Source organism: Carlito syrichta, unplaced genomic scaffold, assembly GCF_000164805.1.
Source record: "Carlito syrichta isolate Samal-C Ts95f unplaced genomic scaffold, Tarsius_syrichta-2.0.1 Scaffold316283, whole genome shotgun sequence".
Taxonomy (NCBI): domain Eukaryota; kingdom Metazoa; phylum Chordata; class Mammalia; order Primates; family Tarsiidae; genus Carlito; species Carlito syrichta.
This window is the reverse complement of record NW_007260379.1, coordinates 411,704-439,327: the sequence shown is the minus strand read 5'-3', so window position 1 is coordinate 439,327 and position 27,624 is coordinate 411,704. Positions and strand designations below refer to the sequence as shown.

At 39.5% G+C, this 27,624-nt stretch overlaps 1 protein-coding gene across 2 annotated transcripts in view; it reads right to left on the bottom strand.

Moving 5' to 3' along the window:
- Positions 1–27,624, bottom strand: part of NUP98 (nucleoporin 98) — a 113,811-nt gene that overhangs the window by 46,940 nt on the left and 39,247 nt on the right. Inside the window, exons 9-14 of one of the 2 annotated variants that reach the window (XM_008074057.1) lie at positions 27,004–27,141; positions 24,725–24,812; positions 20,586–20,678; positions 15,250–15,390; positions 10,128–10,261; positions 6,338–6,525 (exon numbers count right to left, since the gene is read on the bottom strand). In XM_008074057.1, the coding sequence (XP_008072248.1) occupies positions 6,338–6,525; positions 10,128–10,261; positions 15,250–15,390; positions 20,586–20,678; positions 24,725–24,812; positions 27,004–27,141 (782 nt within the window). Of the gene's footprint in view, positions 1–6,337; positions 6,526–10,127; positions 10,262–15,249; positions 15,391–20,585; positions 20,679–24,673; positions 24,813–27,003; positions 27,142–27,624 lie in introns of both variants that reach the window. The other variant, XM_008074058.1, reaches the window with a different exon arrangement.

Below are 27,624 nucleotides of genomic sequence, written 5' to 3'. Positions count from 1 at the left end.
TCAGCCTTCCAAGTAGCTGGAACTACAGGCATGTGCTACCACGCCTGGTTAATTTTTTGATTTGTTATAGAGATGAGATCTTGCCAAGTTGCCTTGGCGGGTCTCGAACCCGTGGGCTCAGGCAATCCACTCACCTCAGTCTCTCAAAGTGCAGGATTACAGGCTGAGCCACCGAGCCCTGCTTATTTTTTAAGTATACATTTAAAGACTAACATTATGTTGAGTTGTTGAAGCAAGTCTCAAATTTCAAAGAATTATAATCATCCTTTTTTGGATTTAATCCAGAAATTAATCACAAAAAGAGTTTTAAAAATACAGCTGAAAAAGGGAAATTTATACCTTTAAATACATGTATTTGAAAGAAGAAAAGACTTAGTACTAGCAAGGTTCTCATATTTGATAATCAAATTCACCTTTTAGGATAAACAGAGTACTCTTCTAATACTGGCCATAGTGATAAACACCCTCAGGTATTTGTGGTATAACATGGTAACTACTTGCAGAGCTGTAAGGCAGGTCCAAAGCTTAGTTCAGGAAGTTAATGTTGGCATGCACCATTTTTTTGAGATAGCTACATACAGTTACTTTTAAATTATGAGATGTTAACACAATAATGAAAAGCTGATAGCTGAAACTGTGATGATCTTTACAATCCCCAAACCCTCTTGTTCTTTGGTATAATCACTATTTTAAAGTGCCTGTCTCTCATGCGTTGGGAGAGTCCCTATTACTGTTCAACTCCATTTATGCTTTCTAAGATCTAATTATATGGCCAACAAATATAAAAATATGTAAACTACAGATGGTAGGACATTAGGGTAGGGGCTAGGATACAAGCAGCTTAATCATTCTCCCCTGTGTCAATGATGCTGCCTGATGAACATTCCTAAAACCCACCGAACTTTCTGCAAGAAATGCAGCAAGCACCAAACCGACAAAGTGACACAGTACAAGAAAAGCAAGGATTCTCTGTATTCCCTGGTAAACTGGCTTTATGACAGTAAGCAACATGGCTATAGACGGCAGACTAAGCCAATTTTCCAGGATAAGGCTAAAACTAAAAAAAAAAAAAAAAGAAATTATGCTTAGGCTTGAGTACACTGAGCCCAAGTGCGGAACTTCAAGAATGCTAGCTATTAAGAGATACAAGCATTTTGAAATGGGAGGAGATAAGAAGAGAAAAGGCCAGGTGATCCAGTTTTGTCACATTTTGTTTAACTATAAAGAGAATACAATCTTGAGGTTATGTTTAAAACATGTAAATTACATCTTAGATGATGAAAAGTGCTAACATAAAAAAAAAGCAAGACAAAAGATGAGTAGGTGGAGTGTGTTAAAAGAAGAAAGGATGGGGTGAGGTAACTTTAAATAAGGTGGTCAGAGGAGTCTTCACTGACATGATATGTAAGTAAAGGATGAAAGTGTTAGTATATGGATACATGGGAAGAAGTGTTTCAGGAAAAGGGAACAATTGGGGCAAAGATCCAAGGCAACAACATGCTCATCCTGTCCTAACAGCAGGAATGAGGCAGTATGATTAGCGTAGAGTATACAACAGAGAGAGTAGATATGTTCAGAGAAGTAATGGAAAACCATCTCTTCTCAGGTCTTATATTCCAGTGTAAGAACTCTGAGTAAAATATGAATCACCTTAGAGTTCTGGACATAAAAGTAATGGGTTGACTTACACATCAAAAAGATCACTCAGGTAGCTATATTCACAATCAGATGCAAAAGAGTAAAGGAAAAAGCAAAAAGTTAGCAGGGTATTGCAGTAATTCAGGCAAGATATGGCAATGGCCTGAACCAGGACACCAGTAGTTAATGTCATGAGAGCTAGTCAGATTCTAAGTAATTTTTGAAGGTAGAACCTATAGGATTGGCTGATGGCTTGGATGTGGAGTGTGACAAGAATGATTGAAATTTTATTTTTTTTGAGTTGGAGTCCCACTCTGTCACCCAGACTGGAGTGCAGTGGCCGCTCCCGGCCACCGCAGCCTCGACCTGCTGGGCTCCGGCGATCCTTCCACCTCAGCCTTCCAAGTAACGAATTACAGGCATGCGCTACCACGCCCGGCTGATTTTTTGATTTATTGTAGAGATGAGGTCTCGCTGCCAAGGCGGGTCTCGAACCCACAGGTTCAGGCAATCCACTCACCTCAGCCGCCCAAAGGCATGGGATTACAGGCTGAGCCACCGAGCCTGGATGATTGAAGTTTTTGACATGAGCAACTAGAATGATAGAAATGCAATCATCAGAGACAGAAAAGGCTCTGGGTAGAACCGGTTTGAGGTGGAAAATAAGGAGTTTAATGAGGGACACGTTAATTTTAAAATAAATATCTATGAGATACTCAAGTGAAATACAGGAAAAGGCCGAGCACGATAGATCATGCCTGTAGTCCCAGCACTTTGAAAGGTTGAGATAGGAGAACTGCTTGAGCCCAGGAGTTTGAGACCAGCCTGGGCAGCATCATGAGATTCCATCTCTACAAAAAAGGAGAGAAATTAGACAAGAGTGGTGGCACGCACCTGCAGTCCCAGCTACTCAGGTGGCTAAGGTGGAAGGATAACCTGAGTCCAGGAAGTTGAGGCTGCAGTGAGCTGTGAACATGCCACTGCACTCCATCCTGGGCAACAGAGTGAGACTCTGACTCAAAACAAAAACTGTTCATATATATATAAGTGAGAGCAAGAGAGAAAGAGGCATGTTGAATACAGAGAGTCTAGAGTTTGGAAAAGAGGTCTGGGTTGGAGATAAAAAAATCTGAGAATATCAGACTGTTGATATTTAAGGGCATGAGATTAAATTAAAGCACTTTAGAAGTGAGCACAGATGGTTGGGCTCGGTGGCTCAGCCTGTAATCACAGCTGGGATCACAGTTGGGAGGCCGAGGCGAGCGTATTGCCTGAGCCCGCGGGTTTGAGACCGGACAACTTTGTGAGATCTCAGCTCCAGAATAAATAAAAAATTAGCCAGGCATGGCTGTGAGAGTGCCACTGCACTCCAGCCTGGGTGACAAAGCGAGACTCCAACTCAAAAAAAAAAGTGAGCACAGATAAGGAAAATGTGATCAAGAACAAAGTCCAGGGCATTCAAAATCGAAACAAGTTGGGAAGAAGAGAAACCAGCAAAGAGCCTGAGAAGAAAGGACCAGTGAAGCAGAAAGAAAACTAAGAAATTGTGGGGTCGTGAAAGTCAATTAAGAAAGTAAATCAAGAAGGGAAGAGATCAATCATATAAAATACTTCTGATACATTAAGAGTGGTAACAGTAACACCACAGAAGTAGAACCAAGGAGGTTGTATGGAATTAAATGCAAAATGTATGCCCTACCACCCTACTCCTTTGTATTTGAATAGCATACTTGCAAGTCCTAAGAAGACCTGGTGAAACTGCTCTGAGAGTTACTGACCAAATGGTTGAACTGGTATATCCAAGCCCCTTTTAAGTTATTCTTGCACAAATAATGGGCAAAATGCTAGGAAAAACATGAATATAGTAAGTCTCCAACATACAAATGAGTTCTGTTCCAGAAGTGCAATTTTAAGTCCAAAAAAGCTAGCCTAGGTACCCAACTACCTAGTACTTACATAGTACTTTCATATTTAACAGGCTATACTGTCACCTAGTAGAGAGAAATAATACATAAAAAAAAAAACAAGTTCACATCTTTGAAAGTCTGAAACTTGAAGGTTTGTATATAGAGGATGTCCAGTAATACTCAATCCTTGCCTTCAATAATTTGATATATTAAGAAACGTGTAAAATTGAACCTTCCATCTTTTGTGAAGAAGCACTGTATTGTGAAGAAAAGAAAGGAGCTGTAATGTCTTTCACTTATTAACAGTTATAGTCAATTAATTGTTAGTGATGAATTCCTATTTGTTCTCCAAAGCTTGCTTGGAAAAAGAAATTCACTTTTTTCAGATTAGAAAAGTACTTGTGGCCAGGCGCAGAGTTCAAGCATGTAATGCCAGAATTTTGGGAGGCCAAGTGAGAGGACTGCCTGAGCTTAGGGGTTCGAGACCAGCCCAGGCAACTTGGTGAGACCGCATTTCTACAATAAATAAAATACAAAAAAATAAGCCAACCATGGTAGCACATGCCTGTAGTTCCAGCTACTTGAAAGGCTGAGGCAGAAGGATCGTCTAAGCCCAGCAGATGAAAGCTGCAGGGGCTGTGAGCATGCCACTGCACTCCAGCCTAGGTGACAGAGAGAGACTCCAATTCAAAAAAGTACTTGTTAAAAAAAGCATCTGTGTATGTTTATTTGTTTCTAGCTATCTAGAAAAATAAACAGGCTGGGCTCGGTGGCTCAGCCTGTAATCCTGCGCCTTTGGGAGGCTGAGGTGAGTGGATTGCCTGAGCCCGCGGGTTCGAGACCCGCCTGGGCAGCAAGACCACATCTCTACAATAAATCAAAAAATCGGCCGGGCGTGGTAGCGCATGCCTGTAATTCTGGCTACTTGGAAGGCTGAGGCGGAAGGATCCCTGGAGCCCAGCAGGTTGAGGCTGCGGTGGCCGGGAGCAGCCACCGCACTCCGGTCTGGGCAACAGAGTGAGACTCCAACTCAAAAAAAAAAAAAAAAAAAAGAAAAGAAAAATAAACAACCCAGAAATGAAATGCCCTGATATTCTTTCCTCTGATATTAAACAGGGTGAACAATTTGGTGTGTAATTTCCCCAGATTTATTCCCCACGAATTTATCAATGCTCCAGGGCATTTCTGCTCTAATGTATCATTTAAGTATAATTTTCAATCTTTATTAGTAACTTTTACATACTTCCCTGTATTTCTTTGTGCAATTATTTTATTACTGGTTCTATATCTCTATGTATTTCTTATGTGGTAATTTAAAAAAAAAATACAGATTAAAAATAATTTTTTTAAAAAGTACTAGCAGAGCACAGAGGCTTCTGCCTGTAATCCCAGTACTTTGGAGGCCAAGGCCAGAGGACTGCCTGAGCCCAGGTATTCAATCATCCTGGGCAACTTGGCAAGACCTCGTTGCTACAATAAATTTTAAAAATTAGCTGGCCGTGGTGGCGCTTGTCTATAGTTTCAGCTAATTGAGAGGCTGAGGCAACAGGATTGCCTGAGCCCACAAGGTGGAGGCTGTAGTGGCTGTAAATATGCCACTGCACTCCAGCTTGAGTGTTAGAGTAAGACTCTGACTCCAAACAAAACAAAACAAAACAAAACAAAAAAGACAAAACAAAAACATGGATATGTAAAACCTGAAGTATATTAATCAAAATATATTAATTATGGTTATCCCTGGGAGTGATCACATCATTTTTATTCTCTGTGATGTTCTGTATTTTCCAAATTAAAAAAAAAAAATGGCTGGGCTCGGTGGCTCAGCCTGTAATCCCGTGCCTTTGGGAGGCTGAGGTGAGTGGATTGCCTGAGCCCGCGGGTTCGAGACCCGCCTGGGCAGGCGAGACCTCATCTCTAGTATAAATAAAAAAATTGGCCGAGTGTGGTAGTGCCTGTAGTTCCAGCTACTTGGAAGGCTGAGGCGGAAGGATCTCCGGAGCCCAGCAGGTCAAGGCTGCGGTGGCCAGGAGCGGCCACTGCACTCCAGTCTGGGCGACGGAGTGAGACTCCAACTCAAAAAAACCAAAACAACAACAACAAAAAAAATGACTTGGCATGGTAGCTCACACCTGTAATGCCAGCACTTTGGGTGGCTGAGGCGAGATGATTGCCTCAGCCCATGGGCTCAACATCAGCCTGGACAATTTGGCGAGATCTCATCTCTACAATTAAAAAAAAAAAAATTAGCTGGGCATGATGGCAAACACCTGTGGATCCAACTACGTGGAAGGCTGAAGTGGAAGGATCACTGTGAGCGTGCCACTGCACTCCAGCCTGGGTGACAGAGTAAGACTCCGACTTAAGAAAACAACAATAGGCTGGGCATGATGGCTCACACCTGTAATCCAAGCACTTTGGGAGGTAGAGGTGAGAAGACTGCCTCAGCTCAGGGATTCAAGAATAGCCTGGGTAACTTGGTGAGACATTTTCTCTACAATAAACCAAGAAAAATGAGCTGGGTGGGGTGGCAAGCGCCTGTAGTTTGAGCTACTTGGAAGGCTGAGGTGGAAGGATCGCCTGAGCCCAGCAGGTCAATGCTGAGGTAGCTGTCAGGGCACCACTGCTCTACAGCCTGTGAGACAGAGTAAGACTCCAACTCCAGACAACAAAAACAAAAACCCATCAACAAAAAGGTGAACTGTATTACATTTACACAAATAACTGCATATTATTTTACATTTAGCTTATATCGGTATTTTATATTTAATTTATGTAAACAAAAATAAACTCACTTGGGCATGAATGCTCCATTTGCTAGGGATGGTTCATCATCATCCAGTCCATCAAAGAGATGTGACTTAGCTGTGCCTGTTGTTTGTAAAGCCTTTGGCCGGACTCTGGTGGCAGGGCGGGGTGTCAGTTTATAATGAGTAGGGGTAGTAAGAGCCTTCTGGGCTGCTGGATTTGTTGGTTTCAATCTCTGAAAAACAAAAACATAAAGGAAAGTTCTAGTTTAATTCAAATGTATGGCACTGGCCTTAAAAATCAGAAGACCAGAGTTGAAACATCTTTGCCAATCACTTGCTCATACCTCTTAAAGTCTCCACTACCATAAAACAAAGACTGAACTTTGAACTTTGGCCAGGCTCGGTGGCTCAGCCTGTAATCCCGTGCCTTGGGAGGCTGAGGTGAGTGGATTTTCTGAGCCTGTGGGTTCGAGACCTGCCTGGGCAACTTGGTGAGACCTCATCTCTACAATCAATCAAATATTAGCCGGGCGTGGTAGCGTGCGCCTGTAGTTCCAGCTACTTGGAAGGCTGAGGTGGAAGGATCGCTGGAGCCCAGCAGGTTGAGGCTGCGGTGGCTGGGAGTGGTCAATGCACTCCAGTCTGGGCGACAGAGTGAGACTTCAACTCAAAAAAAAAAACACATGGATTGCCTGAGCCCACGGGTTCGAGACCTGCCTGGGCAACTTGGCAAGACCTCATCTCTACAATAAATCAAAAAATTAGCCGGGTGTGGTAGCGCGCACCTGTAGTTCCAGCTACTTGGAAGGCTGAGGCGGAAGGATCGCCAGAGCCCAGCAGGTCGAGGCTGGGTGGCCGGGAGCGGCCACTGCATTCCAGTCTGGGTGACAGAGTGAGACTCCAACTCAAAAAAAAAAAAAACAAACCACAAAACACTGAACTTTGTAAAGGTTGAATATCCCTTATCCAAAATGTTTGGAACCAGAAGTACTTTGGATTTGCATTATACCTAGGAGTTGAGCAACCTAAATGTGAAAATAAAAAAAAATCCAAACTGTCCCCTTGAATATTTCCTTTGAACATCATGTCAGTACTCTAAAAGTTTCAAATTTTGGAGTATTTCGAATTTGTGATGTTCAACCTGTATGTAAGTGTGAATGTTAAAAGATCTATCTTTATGGTTCTATAATTGAGTTTACTCATCTCTCTAGCCTCAATTGATTTTTTGTGTGTGTTTGTGTCGGAGTCTCACTGTCACCCAGGCTGGAGTGCAGTGGCACAATCACAGTCATCACAGTCTCAACTTGCTGGGCTCAGGCGATCCTTCCACTTCTGCCTTTCAAGTAGCTTAAACTACAGGCGTGTACCACCACACTCAACTAATTTCTTGTAGAGATGAGGTCTTGCCAAGTTGCCTAGGCTGGTCTCAAACCCCTGGGCTCAGGCAATCCTTTCGACTTCACCTCTTAAAGTGCTGGGATTATAGGTGAGCCAGCATGCCCAGCTCATTTCAATTGATCTGTCTAACGTCTTTTAAAATGCAATTAAGATTCTGAATCGGAAGAGTGTTTCGTAAATTAAAATTTTCAAACACAATATATTATTATAGCGTGCCCATTTGCTTTACCCTATGAAAGATAACTTAGCATGCAACAGTTTTGCTTTATAAAATAAGAGAGTATTTGTTCTTTTTATGAAAATACGATACCAAAAAAATCTAAGCCACAGACATTATTTTTCAATTAAACCAAAAATCTGTGCTTCCAGAAAACCTGGGATTTGGCCATGAGTATTCAACTTCTATATAATCAAAATTATTCCAGAAAAAGAGGACAAATATTAGCTTGCCTTTATCCATCTTTTAAGAAACATAAATAATTAGCATGGGATTCAACACCAGATACTGGGAATAAAAATACAATTACTTTCCCTGATTACTGAGGACTACAAGTTATTGTAGGAGATGAAACTAAATTAAGATTTCAGGTTGATTTAGATGGAATGAATAAAAATTTCTGAGCAAGCTACTATGACCCAGGTATCCATTATCTCATTGAACCCTCAACAATGAACAATATTACTATTGCCATTTTATAGATGAAGAAGTAGACTCAGGAAGGCAGAAGGACTTTCCCAAAGTCTCAAAGATTCTATGTGGTAAAACGAGTATCAAAAAGACCAAAGACTATACTTATAACACCACACAAGAGTGAAAGATCATTTATCTGTCATTAGAGATAAAGGAAATGAGGACAAAGCTTGGTCGGGCTTTGTCCTTGGAATGGTGAGTTGGGAGCATCACTTAAAGCCAGGAGAGTTCAAGACCAGCCTGGGCAAAGTAAGACCTCCTCCATCTCTACAAAAAATAAGAATTAGCCGGGCTCGGTGGCTCAGCCTGTAATCCCACACCTTTGGGAGGCTGAGGTGAGTGGATTGCCAGAGCCCGCGGGTTCGAGACCCGCCTGGGCAGCGAGACCTCATCTCTACAATAAATCAAAAAGTTAGCCAGGTGTGGTAGCACGCGCCTGTAGTTCCAGCTACTTGGAAGGCTGAGGCGGAAGGATCGCCAGAGCCCAGCAGGTCGAGGCTGCGGTGGCCGGGAGCGGCCACTGCACTCCAGTCTGGGCGACAGAGTGAGACTCCAACTCAAAAATAAATAAATAAATAAAAAATAAATAAAATACAAAAATAAAAATTAGCCAGGTGAGTTGGCATGCATCTGTAGTCCCAGTTACTTGGGCAGGAAGATCACTTGATTTGAGGATTTGGAGAATGCAGTGAGCTATGATCGCACCACTGCCCTCCAATCTGCATGTTAGAGTAAAACCTTGTCTCTAAAATGTAAAAAAATCAATTAAAAAAAAGACAAAGCTATGTAGAAATTAGGAGGTAAGATTTTGATTTTGCCACTTGAGAAAGCATTATGACTGGAGCAAAGTCAGCCTCTCTGAGCCTAACTATAAAATGAGAATAATAATATTTGCTTCCTTTCAGGGCTGCTGAAAACCCTCAGTCCTGATTTCTAGTTAAGTGATAATTTCACTGTTTGTCATGCTGTCTTTCAGATACAGCAGAAATAATTTACCCTCTGGACTAATGAATTAATGTCTTTAAAAACATTAATTAGGCTGGGCGTGGTGGCTCACGCCTGTAATCCCAGCACTTTGGGAGGTGGAGGCAAGAAAATTGACTGAGCCCAGTGGTTCAAAACCAGCCTGGGCAACCTGGCCAGACCTTGTTCTACAATAAATAAAATTAGCTGGGTATGGTGGCACATGCCTGTGGTTCCAGCTACTTGGAAGACTGAGGAGAAAAGACTGCCTGAGTCCAGCAGATAGAGGCTACAGTGGCTGAGATTGTGCCACTTCACTCTAGCCTGTTCTGGGCAAGAGTGAAATTCTAACTCAAAAAGAAAAGTAAAATAAAAAATAAAAGCATTAATTAATTGCTGGGCGTGGTGGCTTACCCCTGTAATCCTAGCACTTTAAGAGGCCAAGACGGGAGCCCAGAAAGTTTGAGAACAGTCTGGGAAACACAGTGAGATATCTCTAGAAAAAATTAGCCAGGTGTGGTGGTACATGCCTATAGTCCAGTTACTGGGGAGACTGAGACAGGAGGATTGCTTGAGAATGGGAGTTCAAGGCTGTGGTGAGCCAGGATTGTGCCACTAAATTCCAGCTCAGGCAATACAGTGAGACCTTGACTCAAAAAATCATCATGATAATTAAATTCAGCTTTGTTTAATCTCTCAATCTGTACAGGCAACAATTTACATTCTATATATTTTCTTTATCTTTCTCTGAGACGATATTTTACAGAAGCATCCTACATTTACCTCTTCTTTCTTCTTGGGGTCTGACATGGGATTCCGGAAGAGAGGAGAGTCTCCAAAAGGTGAGTATGTTAAACTATTGATGTGCTGTTGAAGAACAGCCTGCTGGGCAGCAGAAGCATTTGGATCTGTCAAAGCTTTATAAAAAAAGAAAACAAATATGTCAGTCCAAGGATTCAGAAACAGCAGAGAACTCAGTACTCTTTCTGGAGATGTGCTCTTCAAAACATTAAGATGACGCAATGGCATCATTGCGGGGCTGGGAGTGTGCGAAGCAAACTGTGATGAAAATCAAGACTCAAATGAGCTAATGAGTCAAAGATATAAAAAGGCATTTCATAAGAGACAATATACATATAAATTAACTTAGAAGGTATTCATTATCAATACTAATCAAAGAAATGCAAATTTAAACAAGCTTGACAAATATTTTATGCGTACCTATCACTGGCACAAATGTATAAAAAGCTGTACTTTTCAACCTCTAAAAACTTGTTTTTTGCGTGGGGGGGGTCTCTGTCACCCAGGCTGTAGTGCAGTGGCACAATGACACCTCACTGCAGCCTTGAATGCCTGGGCAATCCTTCCATCTCAACCTCCTGAGTAGCTGGAATTATAGGCACTCGCCACTACACCCACCTTATTTTAAAAATTATTTTTTATAGGTATGAGGTCTTGCTATGTTGCTTATAGGGGCTGGCCCCCAACTCCTGGGCATCCTCCTGCCTCAGCATCCCAAGTGCTGAGATTACAGGTGTGAGCCACCACATCTGGCTTAGAAACTTTATAGATTGGTTTAATCTGTCAATAGGGCAGTAACAGAGCAAGTATTTTTTTATATTTTTTTAACCTAATAATTTCAATCATAAAAATGTAACCCAATGACTTAATAACTAGAAACAAAATAAAAGTAATATTCCTAAATGTTCACTGCACATTATCTGAAATACTTAAGATTTGGGAAGAATCTATGTGTGTAACATTAAGAGTTGTAAAAATTATGACACATCAACATAGTGGCTTATATATTTATTAAAAATTATTACAATTTGTTCCTTTGTGGAAATATGAAAGCATTATATGAAGTATTAGTAAAAATTCCAGAATAAAAACATATTATGTACACTAAGGATATAAAGGAAGAAGGCAGTATACAAACAATAAAAATGGTTGGCTGGGAGAGGTGGCTCACACCTGTAATCCTAGCACTTTAGGAGGTCAAGATGGAAGGACTGCTTGAGCCAAGAAGTTTGAGAATAGCCTGGGCAACAGAGCGAAACCTAGTCTTTGCAAAAAAAAAAAAAAAAATCAGCCAGGCATGATGGAGCATGCCTGTAGTCCCAGCTACTCGGGAGGCTGAGGTGGAAAGACTGTCTGAGCCCACAAAGTTGAGGCTGTGGTGAGCCGTGATCATGCTATTGCACTCCAATACTGCTACTGCAGCTGGGTTACAGAGTGAGACACCAACACACACACACACACACACACAAAAGAAGTGTAGAAAATGATTAAGACATCCTTATGTGTTTATTATTTACATTTAATGTTCATATTATAATATGAACAGACATATGTGACAAACTATATCCATGATCTACAATTGTATCGAGTTTAAAAAAACACAAAACCACCTGCACTACAACTTGACTGATGAAGAAACCTTTCTGTAAGATAAAACTTTCCAATAATACTAAGTAAAAATAAAAACACTCTGAAGTCATTTTAGAGATAAAGATACTATTTTTCCCCCATAAACATTATTTAGGACTAAAGCTGAAGTCAAAATATAATAAGATAATTAATGTTACAGGAGTGGCATAAAGAAACAAACATTTTGAAAATTCTCACAATAGGGGATAGGGAACAAAAGTAGCAGTAATAGCAACAACAAAAATAGAACAGTAAGCTAAATTAATGAAAAAGAGGTGGATTCACCCTAGTCAAACAAAGCTTTCTTAAAATTAATGTATTTGTTAAACATTAAAACACTATATTTAAAAAGACAGTGAAAATTTGCTCATGATTTGAAACTCAGAAGTCTCAACTTAAAGAGTATATAGTAGCCAAACCCGGTGGCTCAGCCTGTAATTCCATGCTTTGGGAAGCTAAGGTGAGTGGATTGCCGGAGCCCGCAGGTCTGAGAACTGCCTGGGCAACTTGGTGAGACCTCATCTCTACAATAAATCAAAAATTAGCCGGGCGTGGTAGCGCATGCCTGTAGTTTCAGCTACTTGGAAGGCTGAGGTGGAAGGATCACTGGATCCCAGTGCACTCCCACTGCACTCCAGTCTGGGCAGCAGAGTAAGACTCCAACTCAAAAAATAAAAATAAATAAATAAATAAATAAATAAAGAGCATATACTAAATCATCTATATTCAGAAAGTTCCCAATCCAAATTTTTTTTTTTTTTTTTTTTTTGAGTTGGAGTCTCACTGCGTCACTCAGACTGGAGTACAGTGGCTGCTCCAGGCCACCGCAGCCTCGACCTACTGGGCTCCGGCGATCCTTCCGCCTCAGCCTTCCAAGTAGCTGGAACTACAGGTGCGCACTACCATGCCCGGCTAATTTTTGATTTATTGTAGAGATGAGGTCTCACCAAGTTGCCCAGGTGGGTCTCGAACCCGAGGGCTCAGGCAATCAACTCACAACAGCCTCCCAAAGGCATGGGATTACAGACTGAGCCTCTGAGCCCAGCTTCAATCCAAATTTTATAGAAAAGTTTTCTTTTTTTGGTATACAGTAGTGTACACCAACACCACAATGTTATTCTATGGACAATGCAAGGAAGAAGACTCAAGAAAATAATTTTTAGGAAACTAATCATTACTGATCGTTTTGTTGTTTGACAGGCAATCACCCATTAAAAAATATCTGACCTGTCCCAGTTGATCCCATCATTCAACAACTACAAGCTATCCAATCTGGGTTTGATCAAAAAAACAAAAATTTCCTTTAACGATTCCAAACATAATTAAGAAACTATGTGAGCATGTTTCCATTTTTGTATGTATAAATATGAAATCTTCTCTGTTAACTATTATTTAAACATATGTATAAGAGAGCTGATAGGTTAGTAAAAATAAGAGTAGTTAAGCTACTACTGAAGTTATATTCTAGTCAAAGTAATTTAAAAACATTCCCAGGATGGGCTCGGTGGCTCAGCCTGTAATCCTAGCACTATTGGAGGCCAAGGCGAGTAGACTGCCTGAGCCCGCGGGTTCGAGACCAGTCTGGGCAACTTGGCAAGATCCCGTCTCTACAATAAATCAAAAACTAGCTGGGCGTGGTAGTTCACGCCTGTAATTCCCACTACTTGGAAGGCTGAGGCGGAAGGATCGCTGGAGCCCAGCAGGTTGAGGCTGTGGTGGCCGGGGAGCATGCCACTGCACTCCAGTCTGGGCAACAGAGTGAAATTCCAACTCAAAAAATAAATAAATAAAAATAAATAATAAAACATTCCCAAGAATTAAATCATGACCAAATGATTAAAGGGTTAAGGAAAAATACAAAACTCAAGTCGTCCAATGAAACAGAAGAAAATTACGTTTATCTGAAGATAGCCAATGGGTTACCAGAAAGAAACTACACCAGACTGGTTTGCTTAGCTTTAGGAGGTAAAAGTAGAACCACTAGGTGGAAGGCAGGATTTAGTTTATAAGCAACCAGAATAAAACAATGAACTGGACTGCCAGTAAGGAAGCCACCATAATTGAGGTTTTTAAGACAAGTAAGGGCCTCCCACAGTAAGGGTAGACTAACATAGTTCTAAAGTATCTTCCAACTAAGATTCTGTGATGCACACATAAATCTTAAAAGTAAATACAATTACTCTTAAATAAACAGTGACATTAAGGTACATAACTTTAATATTAAATTCTTGCATTGGGCACTCCAAATCAAAAAAATTATAAAATGAAATAAAATAATTCTCTAACCAGAGAACAGAAGAGAGCATGAGTTAAAAGACAGAAAATATTGTGAACTTCTTCTTTTTGTTTTTGTTTAGAGTCAGATTCTCACTGTGTTGCCCAGGCTGGAGAGCAGTGGCACGCTCACAGTCACCACAGTCTCAACCTGCTGGACTCAGGCGATCCTTCCGCCTCAGCCTTCCAAGTACCTGGAACTGCAGGAATGCACAACCATGCCCAGTGAATTTTTTTTTTAATTTATTGTAGAGATGAGGTCTTACCAAGTTGCCCAGGTTGGTCTTGAAGTCCTGGACTCAGGTAATCCTGTACCACTAAATTTATTTCCTTGTACTATCAATTAGTTGACGGAGTAAGAAAAAGCAAGCACACAGCTTAAATTTGCAAAGATTTCTCAAAATAAGACACATGTATAATGATAGTACAAGGAGATAAATTTAGTGGTACAGAAATTAACTTCTATCTATCTATTATCTATCTCACAGTTAATATATTTATGGCAGCTTTTCATTTCCAGTGGAACACTGTTTTCTTTAAAAAGATATTTAAATGTAAAAGTAAGTAGGCCAGGTACAGTGGCTCATGTCTATAATCCTAGCACTTTGGGACGCCAAGGTGAGAGGATTGCTTGAGGCCAGTAGTTCAAGAACAGCCTGGACAACATAGTGAGACCCTGTCTCTACTTCTTTTTTAAAAAAGGTAATTTTCTTAAAAAGGTGATAGGCAGATACTGTCAAAGTAGAGAAGGAGTATTTAAATGAATAAAGCATGAAAACACTTTTATAAAACTAAATTTAGGAAACATGGAAAACTAGCAAACATAGTGTACTGGAAGCAGTGAATAAAGAAGGTAGAGATGATAAGTGAACTAAATACTCATTTACCATCACAGGTTAAATTTACATAATAAATTTAACATAATAAACCAAGCATAGCAATAAAAGCACATCATTTAGCAAATGAATTTAATTATATACCAGATGAATTAAAAAGTGATTTGAGGGACTAAGCCTGGGAGTAGGGAAAGCTGGGAAGGCCAGGATCTAAGACCCTCCATACTATACCAATGTTTAATGATGTGCATGTTTGTAATTCTTTAGTAGGGATAGGGGTGGGCTGAGGTAGAAAACGAGGTCAGCAAGTTAAGTATTAGCAAGAAATAAACTAAGTAAAGCCTTCTAAAATGACTGATACTTACCTACTGGGGCCTGGGGGGCTCCAAAGCCCAAAGTGGCTGTCGTAGTATTAAATCCAGGGGCCCCAAAGGCTCCTGTACCAAGAGGCCCTCCAATCTTAGGTTGGTTGTTCCCAAATAAAGATGCCTGTCCAGCACCAAGAGCTATGGAGACAAGAGGAAAGAAAAAAGGCTCCACAGAAGATCTTTTCAATGCTGTACCAGAGGTTACTTAAAAATATAATATACTTGGAAACTTCATAAAGATTACTCATTTCAACAAAAGGATTAATATGGTCAATGTTACTATATGCCACACACTTGGCTGAATATGTTATATATACATCATAGGAAAAATACTTTATGTCTCTGAGCCTCAGTGTCCAGCTATAACATGAGATAGTAACATATAGCTTAAACATTTATTTATCCTAAAATTAAGATAAATAAATACATGTAAAGCATTAAGAAGAGATCTGGCATGTACTAAACACTCAAAATATTAGCTAATGTCTTAAGTAGAAACTATTATTTCTATTTTACAGATGAGAAAACTTAGGGTTTAGTAATTAGCTCAATGTCATAATATAATAAACAGCAGAAATGGAGTTCAAATCTAGGTGCATCTGACAATGCAATCAAGGTTCTTAACTGCTACTCTGTCGTAAAACAATTTCAAATAATTAAAAATTACTAAATTTTTAGCCAGGCATGGTGGTTCATGCCTATAATCCCCACGCTTTGGGAGGCAGAGGCAAAATGATTGCCTGAGTCCAAAGGTTCGATACCAGCCTTGGCAACATGGTGAGATCTCATCTGTACAACAAATAAATTTTAGAAAATTAGCCAGGTGTGGTGGCATGTGCCTGTAGTTCCAGCTACTTGGAAGGCTGAGGAGGAAGGATTGCTAGAGCCCAGCACATTGAGGATGTGATGGCCAACAGAGTGAGACTACGACTCAAAAAAAAAAAATTACATTTCAATATTTGCAAATCAGAATACACAACTGACCCAATCTCAATGTCATCTTTTTGAAATATAGGTTAAACTAGAGAAAAGCAAATGCAGCTAGATGCAGTTGCTCCCGCCTGTAATCCCAGCACTTTAGGAGACTGAGGCGGGAGAATGGCTTGAGCCAGCCTGGGCAATATCGTGAGTCCTAGTCTCCACAAAAAAAATTTTTTTTAATTTCCCAGGTGTGTTGTTTTGCTCCTGTAGCCTCAGCTACTCAGAAGTTGACACAGAATAAATAGACAGACAGATAATAAAATCTAACATATCTTCTTTGAATACCAAAAAGTAACTAATTTTAATACTATCTCATAAATACTGCTTTAGCTAGACAAACTTATTTTACAAAAAGCTAAATAGGCAAGGCATACTGGCTCATGCCTGCAATCCCAGCACTTTGGGAGTCCGAGGAAAGAGTATTGCTTGAGCCTAAGAGTTTGAGACCAGCCTAGGCAACACACAAGGATTGCCTGAGCCCAGCAGGTTGATGCTGGGGTGGCTGTGAGCATGCCACTGCACTCCAGCCAGGGTGACAGAGTAAGACTACAATTCAAAAAAAAAAAAGAACTCATTTTCACCAGAGAGACATACTGCAGAAACTTGTGTTGAATTCTGCTTATGGGCCTCATTAGTAGTGATCTTAAAGGCGTAAAATGGGAAGAATATGGCGAATATAAGTTATTGGTACTGCAAAAACAAAACAAAACCAATCCATCACCGACATGCTCCGCCCCAGAATTATTGGCAATTTGGAGGATCTAATGTAACCTGGGTCGACTCCTGGCACAAGTGGTCCTCCTGCCTCAGCCTCCTAAGAAGCTGGGTCTAAGGGCCACTCATCACCATGTCCTACTTCTGAAATTCCTATTAACTTATCAACTGCATCTTGACAGAAATATAGTTTGCCAGGAAAATCACTTCAAAGATATAATACCTGCATGTTAAAAATATTTGTATGAGAACTGCTTGGAGATCACAAATAAAAAAAGAACAGGAAGCTGGGCGTGGTGGCTCAAGTCTGTAATCCCAGCACTTTGGGAGGCCAAGGTGAGAGGATTGCCTAAACTCAGGGGTTCGAGATCTGCCTGGGCAACTTGGTGAGACCTCGTCTCTACGATAAATCAAAAAAATAAGCTGGGCATGGCAGCATGCCCCTATAATTCCAGCTACTTGGAAGGCTGAGGCGGAAGGATCACTTGAGCCCAGCAGATCGAGGCAGCGGTGAGCGTGCCACTGCACTCCAGCCTGGGTGACAGAGAAAGACTAACCCCCCCCTCCAAAAAAAAGGAAGTTTACACCAAGAGAATCTATACAATACAAATAAATAAGGGTGACTACTAAATGAATAAATTATTCCCTAGTTACACCTCACTAAACTTAAAAAAAAGTATAGCAATGAGATTATTTCACCTTTGGAACAAGCAGTAAGATGTCTTTTAAAGTCTCAAGTCATCGGTAATTAGTATAAGCGCTAAGAAATACTAAATTACATTGCTCTCTCAAAGAAAAAGGTTTATAGCACAAATTATAAATTTTAAAAATTTTCCAGTAGCTTAATACCTCTTTGCTCCCAAACAAAAACTTTGGTGAAACTCAAGTACATAAAATGAATAAAAAATTCTGTTCTGAGTAGTATTTCCCTCACCTTTGCAGAGCCTGAATAAAGACGCATGAATAAGTCTAAAAACAACTATACTGTATTTCAGTAATCCACAAAAGAATTTTTTAAAAGGGCTGGGTAAAGTGACTGACACCTCTTGTCCCAGCACTGTGCGAGGCCAAAGCCAGCGAATTGCTTGAACCCAGGTGCTTGAGACCAGCTTGGGCAACAGAGCAAGACCACATCTCTAAAAAAAAAATTAAAAAATTAGCCAGGCACAGTGGCACATGCCTGGTGGCACACATGGTAGTCCTAGCTACCAGGGAGGCTGAAGCGAAAGGATCATCTGCGCCCAGGAGGTTGAGGCTGTAGAGAGTCATGATCGTGCTACTGAACTTCAGCCCGGGTAACAAAGTGATACACCATACATCGACTTAAAAGGGGGGTGGAGGGGAAGTCCTATAAGGCTTAGGTGATCTGGAAAGAACATCATAAAATGGCCTGTCTACAGACTGGTGCAATTTATCAAAACATGTATTTTATCCAGATCGGCCTTATTTCATGAACAAATGGCTTTTTATGCTTAATGAAAAGACTAAGAGGCTACAGTTTAAGAAATAATCTGAGTGTGATGTTATATGTGGTATGATAATATGGCAATCTGTTAAACTAGGAGAATGTGCTTCATTTATGATTATTTGTGGGCGTTGTAAGCAAGCTATCAACATAGGGGGCAAAATGTTAAGAGTAGCCTTAGAAATTCTAGGTTCACCGGGCATGGGGGAGGCTGAGGCAAGAAAACTGCCTGAGCCCACGAGTTCGACATCAGCCTGGGCAACTTGGCGAGACTTCATCTCTATAATACATCAATACCTTCACTAAGAGCTTTGCTAATCATGTCACATTACTCAAATGTCTATCAATAAGTGAAAAGTAAAATAAATAATGATGTATAATATGCAAACTATGTATATAAACACAATATAATACTAAAGATTTTAAAAAATGAGATAGATCTATATGTAGTGACTAAAATAAATAAACAAATGCTGATACTATCACATTAAATAAAAATAAGCCAGGGGTGGTGGCTCACACCTATAATCCCAGTCCTTTGGGAGGTGGAAGCAAGAAGACTGCCTGAAACCAGGGATTCAAGACCAGCCTGTGCAACTTGGTGAGACCTCGTTTCTATAATAAATTAAAAAAAAAAAAATTTAGCCAGGTGTGGTAGCACACACCAGTAATTCCAGTTACTTAGAAGGCTGAGGCAGAAGGATCGCCTGAGCCCAGCAGGTTGAGATTGCGGTGGCCATGAGCATGCTACTGCACTCCAGCCTGGGTCACAGACTAAGACACTGACGTAAATAAATTAATGAATGAATGAGAGTAAAAGTCAGAGTACTACGTAAGGCAGATGCTTTCAAATATTTTTTACTCTAGCATAGGATATGAAAAATACTGAGAAATAAAACACATAACACACTCATATAACTGAAACAAAGCTTATAAAAGGACATTAACCTTACTATGCATAATGATTTTTAATTCTAGTTCATTTTCTTAAAAAGCTGATTGCAGCCCACTGTACTAATGCATCTCGGCTTTTGGATTAAAAATCATCAGTATGGTTTTCACTTAAAAATATAATCTTGGCCAGGCGCAGTGGCTAAAGCCTGTAATCCCAGTGCTTTGAGAGGCTAAGGTGAGAGGATTGCCTGAGTCTAGGGGTTCAAGACCAGCCTGAGCAACTTGGTGAGACCTTATCTCTACAATAAACCAAAAAATGAGCTGGGTGTGTTGGCATGTGCCTGTGGTTCCAGCTACTTGGAAGGCTGAGGCTCACAGGTCCTTCCTTTGAGCCCAGCAGGTCAAAGCTATGGTGGCTGTGATTGTGCCACTGAACTCCAGCCTGGATGAGAGTGAGACTGACTCCAACTCAAAAAAAAAAAGGGAAATGACACATGAATGCTCAGATCATAGAAACAAATACCAGAGATAACTTGACAGTACAGGCAGAGATCATGGAAATAAGACAGTACAGGCAGAGATCATGCAACCAAATGATCACACCCATAGTAAGATGAATTGGGAAAGGAGGCAAAACTATATGCTTAATTAAACAATCTTATTTAACCGTACATGCTGAAACATTTTTCCATTTTATGACCAACACCAACCTCCAACCATTTAAAACAGCTAGATAGGTAGAAAGGTCAATATTTTCAGAAATAATTACTGAGTGTAGGAAAAGTGGAAAGGGGGGTCCTTCCAGGTCTCTGTGACATTGGGACTAACTGATAAGTATGTACAGACTTAGCAAAATATCAGAGCATTTATTAATTACATTGGCAAGTAATCTTATTGTTCTGCCCTACTATTAGGGTTTTTATACAATAACAAACAGTTCAAGGTCTCAAATCCCTGTTAGAGAGTTAACATGAGGGAAGTGAAAGTAAATAATGTCTTCATTTTCATAATTTTCACATTAGATACTGAAAATCCCAGACAGACTAGGACTATCAGAGGATATTTTGCAGAAAAGGGAGCATACAGCAACTAAAATAAATACGCCAAAGTTTTAAAATCCAGTAAAACATAACTGCTGGATGTACTTTATAAATCCAATTGCAAAAATGAAAACCTAGAACTCTTAATTCCAGGCACAAAATCAAACAAAGCTCAAATTCCATCAACTACAAAGCCAAAATTATATCACTTCCTAGATCTCGTGGTAGCAGTTCCTTACCTGCTCCAAATCCTGCGCCAAGCCCAGTTCCCAGAGTCCCAGGTGCTGGTTTGCTTCCAAAAATACTATTCCCACTGGTATTTGTGCCAAAACCTAGAAAGACAAAAGAATGAGTGGACTGTACATTTCCCGTGATTCTCATTTCCTCTATAAGGGAGTTTAACACAAAGCTGTCTGACCCTAAGCTTTGCATCCTTTCAGTTAATATTTGGGAATCCTACATTGCAGAAAAATTTAATTTTGATGGCTAAAAAAAGTCTTTATATTTACTTAATTACACTTCAGCCTTGAAATATCAATTCAATTTGATAATATCAAATATTAAAGCAAAGTGAATATGTGCTTGAGCATTGGGAACATTTGCTTTGTAAGGCCCAAAGAGTCTAATGTATATTTCATGTTTATTTACAGGAAAAAAAGCTCATCCCCTCAAACTTTCACTAAAAATAAGACAATCAACAAATAAAGACACTTTACAGAACCTAAAGGTCCTTGCTAAAAAAAAAAACCAAAACAAAAAACCTATAAAAATCTCTACAGCAGCTTTTGCTTTGAATAGATGGACCGGCCATGGACAGTAACATGTGGCTGATCAAACACAAGGAGCTTTAATAATGTCATTCACACTCAGTCAGCTCACAGGAATACTCAAGAACTCAGGTGATATTAAAAAAAGAAGATGGCCAGGCACAGTGACTCACATTTACAATCCTAGCACTATGGGAGGCCAAGGCAGGAGGATGGTTAGAGCCCAGGAGTTTGAGACCAGCCAAGGCAACATAATGAGACCTCGTCTCTACAAAAGATTTTTTAAAATAGCTGGGTAAGGTGGTGTGCGCTTGTAGTCCCAGATACTTGGGAGGCTGAGGTGGAGGGATTGCCTGAGCCCAGGCGATTGAGGCTGTGGTGAGCCGTGACCATGCCACTGCACTCCAGCCTGGGTGACACAGTGAGACATAGATTTTTTTTTTTTTTTTAAAAAAGGAAGGCATTTTATGAATAACTCATTCTGAGTTGAACAATTCCTTACATTACCAGAGATGATGGAGAATTGACTAAACCACACTCCTTTACTATGGCCCACCATAAGAGAAATATCAGTAATTCCTCTTTAACATCCACAGGTATCAAACAAAGAAACAAAGATAACCATGTTGCACTGTTGTTAAGATGTGTCCACAAAGTATCATTATTCTTTTTAGAGCTAAATACCAACAAAACAAATAATGAACATACTGCTAATCTCTTGTAATAAGAGGAAAAAAAAATCAATCACTGGCCAGAAAACTCTGTAAAACATCTGTAGTCATAAGTATCATGACAGGGGAAAAGTCCAAAAGATAAACATGGTAAAGAGAAGATTTTGTAATAAATAATAGTATAACTAAGGATATTCTACTTTGTCATTCCAGTATTTGGATTATTATCTCAATCAAAAAGGTCAAGAAAAAAATTGAATATAAGCAGTTTGAAAAGAAGTATATTTCATGTCATTTGGAAATCCATGCGAGTAATCTAATTTAATCTCAGTGTATTTAACCTATACATTCATTAAATGTCTTCTTGAGTTGTGCTAGTAGCTATGCCACAAAAATGGAGTGCTACATACTCAAGCACAGTTTTCTTTGAAGAAAAAAAGTGTATTTAGAGACATTTTTATTTTAATGAAAATTTAAGTAGAAGGGATCATACAGCCCCATAAACAGCAGAAAACAAGATACTCATGAACTACCTCAAGCCCACAGGAGGGAAATAAATCCCAGCTTACACTGTTTATACCGCACATTTCCTCCGATTCTTACTGACAAGTTTACCAACTCTGTTATTTCAACAATTTTACAAATTAAAATTAGAGACAATTCAAATTCAGCACGCAAGCTATTGAGGCAAGTCAGTTACAGATGAGACCTTTCATTTTCAAATCACTGAACATGAATGTAAATATACCGGGCTGCTAAAAAAAAATGTATACACATTTTAAGAAATGATATCTATGTATTACTTTTAGTTCACTGTTATCAGAAGTGTCTGGATGCTGATGGTAGCCATTTTTTGCACCTCTTATAACTGCAGAAGTCAAACAAGACTTGATTTCATCTACAATTTTAATTCAGTTTTTTCCTTTCTTAAAATGTGTATATATTCATTTGGCACCCTCTGTATTCATACAACAAAAAAACCTCCAAGCAAAACAAAAATCTGCAACCTTGAAATAACACACACATGCATTTTCAAAGGGAGTGAAAACTGGTTCGTGGGGGACTAAAAAAAAAAAAAAATCATACATTATAATGCTTTATGGCCCTCCAAAGGGCCGCAGAACATAAACAGATACAATGTATACGTGTGACATGAAAATCTTGGGGGAGGAGATGACTGAAAACAAATGGTCTACAAAGGGTCCTTAAGGAAGGGTGAAGTGTTAATGATTAAAAAAATTATTGAAGAAACACTGATTTAACCCTTAGTTATCTTTCCCATTTCAATTTTACAGATAAGAAACAAGTACACAAACCAGATTTCTTACCCATGCTAACCATGTCCACTGCCTCAAAGCTGTTCCTTAGAGTATGACCAAAAAGAATTATAGAAACTATAATCATTATTAGCAGTGAGTGAGCAACACAACTAAAAGGGATTATAAAAAAATCAAATCAAATACATAAATTTAGTAATTGGTACCTATCAATGATGTACCTGCCTTCTTCAGCTTATAGTTCTGTAAAACACATTACCCTTCCAATGGATACTTAACATAGCCTCTTTCTCCAGTATGTTAGAGGACAATTCAAAAGCTCATTCAAAAACTGTTACTGCTGGCCTATACCAAATAAACATGTCTTGGCACTCGTCTCCCAAAAAGAATCTATCGGTGCCTAGCGATGAATATGGCACATGAAATTCTTACCAAATATCTAAAGCAATATTTCTTTGACTAATAGAATGAACTTTCCATATCTGATTTAACACAAATAATGTGGAATTTGTTAGAAAATTTAATTAGATAATTATAGAAAACATTGGAAATAATGTTTCTATAAAACTGTATTACTTTTTTCTAGCATATCTCTGGAGAGTAGTTCGGAGTTTTGTTAATTATTGTTCAATTTTTAATTATTGTTCAATTTTTTTCTGCATTTTTCAAATTTTTACAATTAAAATGCATTCAATTAAAAAAAAAAAATAAGTCAGGGTCTTACTCTGTCACCCAGACCGGAGTGCAATGGCATGATCACAGCTCACTGCAGCCCAGAACCCCTGGGATCAAGTGATTATCCTGCCTCAGCCTCCCAAGTAGCTAGGAGTATAAGGACGTGCCACCATACCAAGCTAATTAAATTATTTTTTTTGTAAAGATGATGTCTCACAATATCGCCCAGGCTGGTCTCAAATTCTCAGGGCTCAAGCAATCCTCTTGCCTTGGCTTCCCAAAGTACTGAGATTACAGGCATGAACCTTGTGCCTGACCATTAAGCAATCAAATAAAAAAAAAAAATCTGTCACTGATTTGAAGTTCATGAACATGTGACCAAAACTAAAATTTTTGAAACTGCCAAGAAACTACTGAATAATCCCTCAAAACAGAAGGGTTTTGACTTTATTTTTTTTAGAGACAGGGTCCCACCATGTTGTTCAGGCTGGAATGAGGTGGCTATTCAAGCATGATCACAGCACACTGCAGCCTTGAACCCCTGGGCTCAAGTGATCTTTCTGCCTCAGCCTCCAAAGTAGCTCTCCAACATGCCCAGCAGGTTTCAACTTTGAATAAGAATCATTAAATCTCTCCTGTACACCACACCATGTTTAAACCTGGACTAATTTAATATATTACCTCAACCAAATGTGTTTTATTTATGGTTTCTTAGCTATTGGTGAGGTAATCCAAAGAAAATGAAAGGCAATTTACATGTCTACTAAGTATCTCAAGCCATGTCCATGATTTTAAACCTGTTCCTCTATATCTCACATCAAGCCACGGCTTACCTGAGAATTTTAAAATATTCCCAATTGTATGAATCAGGAGAATAATGTGTGGTATAGTCAGTGTAACTTTAAGAGAGTCAAACCTGCATTTATTTTATATGTACCAAAATTGGAAGTGTTTGTATTGGTTCCTAAAGTCAGGGTTGGTTTGTTACCAAAGAGCCCGCCACTGGTTGTACCAAATGAAGGTGCACTGGTTGTGCTGCTTCCAAATGTAGTGAGCTTGTTATTGCCAAACAGGGTCTAAAAAGAACAAAATACAGGAAAAATTTAAATAATAAAGATAAACACCAAACAGTAAATAAAGGTACCTCAGGTATACTAGATTGGGTATGGGATGAGAGAAAGATGTCATAATTTTTATTAAAAAGGCAGATGGTTATCAGAAAAATAATCTAAGCACAATTAATTTCACAAACACAGAATGCTCCTAGCCAGAAAAATTAATAACAACCCCTCAGCAAACGCAGGATTTCAGTGAGGCAAAGAAAAAATAACAAGGCCACAAAAATATCTTTTTAACTGTTAATAAAAAAGTATATTTAACTTTCCAGTAGAAATATTTACAATAAAAACTTTGAACATGCAACAATATAGATGAACCTTGAAAACGCTATGCTAAGAGAAAGACATCAGTCTCAAAGCACTATATACTATGATTCCATTTATATGAAATGTACAGAACACTTAAATCCATAGAGACACAAAGTAGGCTCAAGGTGATTAAACAGAAATGGAGAATGACTGCCAATGAGTATGGGGTTTCTTTTTGACATGAAGAGTATGTTCTAAAATTGAATATGGTGAAAGTTGCACACTTTGTGAATATACTTAAAAAACCACTGAACTGTACACTTTAGAGAGATGAACCATAAGGCAGATGGACTATACATTAATAAATCTGCTATTCAAAAGTAGGAACTTTCTTAAGCATTACACAGGTTTTTCAATCTCTTACCTCAATTATCTGCCAAAAGATAAGAAAAAAGAGATCTCAATCTCCATGAAAATAAAATTGTTTCAGGGACTTTCTGTTTCTTTTTTTCTGAAGTGTCCACAATAGCAAGTCAAAAGTTTCTTCCGTTTCTTTTATTTGTATGTTTGTTTGAAGACAGGGTTTTACTCTTTCAACAAGAATGGAGTGCAGTGATGCTATCCAGGCTTACTATAGTCTCGATCTCCTGAGCTCAAGTAATCCTCCCACCTCTCAGTCTCCCAAGTAGCTGGGGCCTACAAGCATTTGTCACCATGTCGAGCTAATTTTTAAAATTTTTTGTAGCAATGAGGTCTCACTATGTTGCCCAGGATGGTCTCGAACTCCAGGACTCAAGCAATCCTCCTGCCTCAGTCTCCCAAAATACTCAGATTACAGGCAGGAGCTGATGTGACTGGTCTCAAAGTTTCTTATCCAATGAGAACCCCAACAATTTTGGCAATTTCTTTTCTAGACTGAGGGTCTCACCACTGTAGCCCAAGCTGGAGGGCAGTGGCATGATCACAGACCACCACAGCCTCAACCTCATCCCAGGTTCAAATGATCTTTCTGCCTCAGTCTCCTGAATACCTGGAACTATAAGTACCTGCCACCACACCTGGCTAATTTTTTTTTTCGTAGAGATGAGGTCTCGCTATATTGCCTAGGCTGATCTCAAAATCCTGGGCTCAAGCAATCCTACTGCCTTGATCTCCCAAAGTGCTTAGATTTACAGGCGTGAGCCACTGTGTCCAGCCCAATTTTGGCAACTTGATCAACACCCAAAATATATCTTTTCTTTTTTTTTTGAGTGGGAGTCTCACTCTGTAGCCCCGGCTGGAGTGCAGTGGCACGCTCACGGCCACCACAGCCTCGACCTGCTGGGCTCAGGCAATCCTTCCCCCTCAGCCTTCCAAATAGCTGGAACTACAGGCATGCGCCACCATACCTGATTAATTTTTTGATTTATTATAGAGCTGAGGTCCCGACAACTTGCCCAGGCTGATCTCGAACCCCTGAGCTCAGGCAATCCTCTTGCCTCAGCCTCCCAAAGTGCTGGGATTACAGGCTTGAGCCACTGCACCCGGAAATACCTAAAATATTTCATTCCCAAATGTCATACCAACCTGCATCTAAAACACAGGGTAGAACTGGGAATTAAAGAATAGCTGACTTAAATAAGGTGATAGCATGTAAATTTAGAACCAATAATTTAACAAACTGCTATCAGTAGTAAACTGCATGCAAGTACCAAGGCAAAGAACTGTACAAAAGAATTTACTAATTGAAAATAAACTCACTTTAAGTTAACCATAAATTTCATTTTGCATCAAATAGTTTTTAACTGTTATCAATATTAGATCATACAATACCCAATGAAAATACTTGGGAGACAGTCAAGTCTTTCACAGAAATTCCTTTAATAGATTTATACACATCTACAAATTATAGTTAACCTACCGAACCAACAGCACCAAATCCAGTATTGGTCTGCCCAAAGAGACTCGTTCCTGTTCCAAATGCTGTCCCAGTGCTGGTGTTTGTAGCTGTCCCAAAAAGACCTCCAGGCTGTGAGGCCTGGGTTACTCCAAATAATCCCTGCAAAAGTTAATATAGATTACAAGATATCTTATAATCGGTTTCTTAAAAAGGCTTAGGTTAATAAAAAATAGTTTTTTTTAAAGCTTATATGATAATACTAGGCTAAATACCTTACATAGGGCATTTCTGTGCTTCACAGCAACCCTCAATAGCAGGGTATTCCCATTTTCCAAAAAATAAAAAATCAAACTCAGAGCATTTATAAACCTGTCCAAGAAGCCACAGTTCCTGAGTGGCAGGGCAAGAAATTCAAACCTATACCTTAAATCCCTTTGTTCTCAGGATGATGAGCTCCAAGGTCCTAGGTATCTAATAAGGCTTTACATGAATTGTTATGTTCTAAGGAATTTGAAGATTACAAATTCCACTAATGCAAAGTGGTATGACAGGGTGCTCCATTTTATTTTTTGAGTTGGAGTCGTTTTTTTGAGTTGGAGTCCCACTCTGTCGCCCAGACTGGAGTGCAGTAGCCACTCCCGG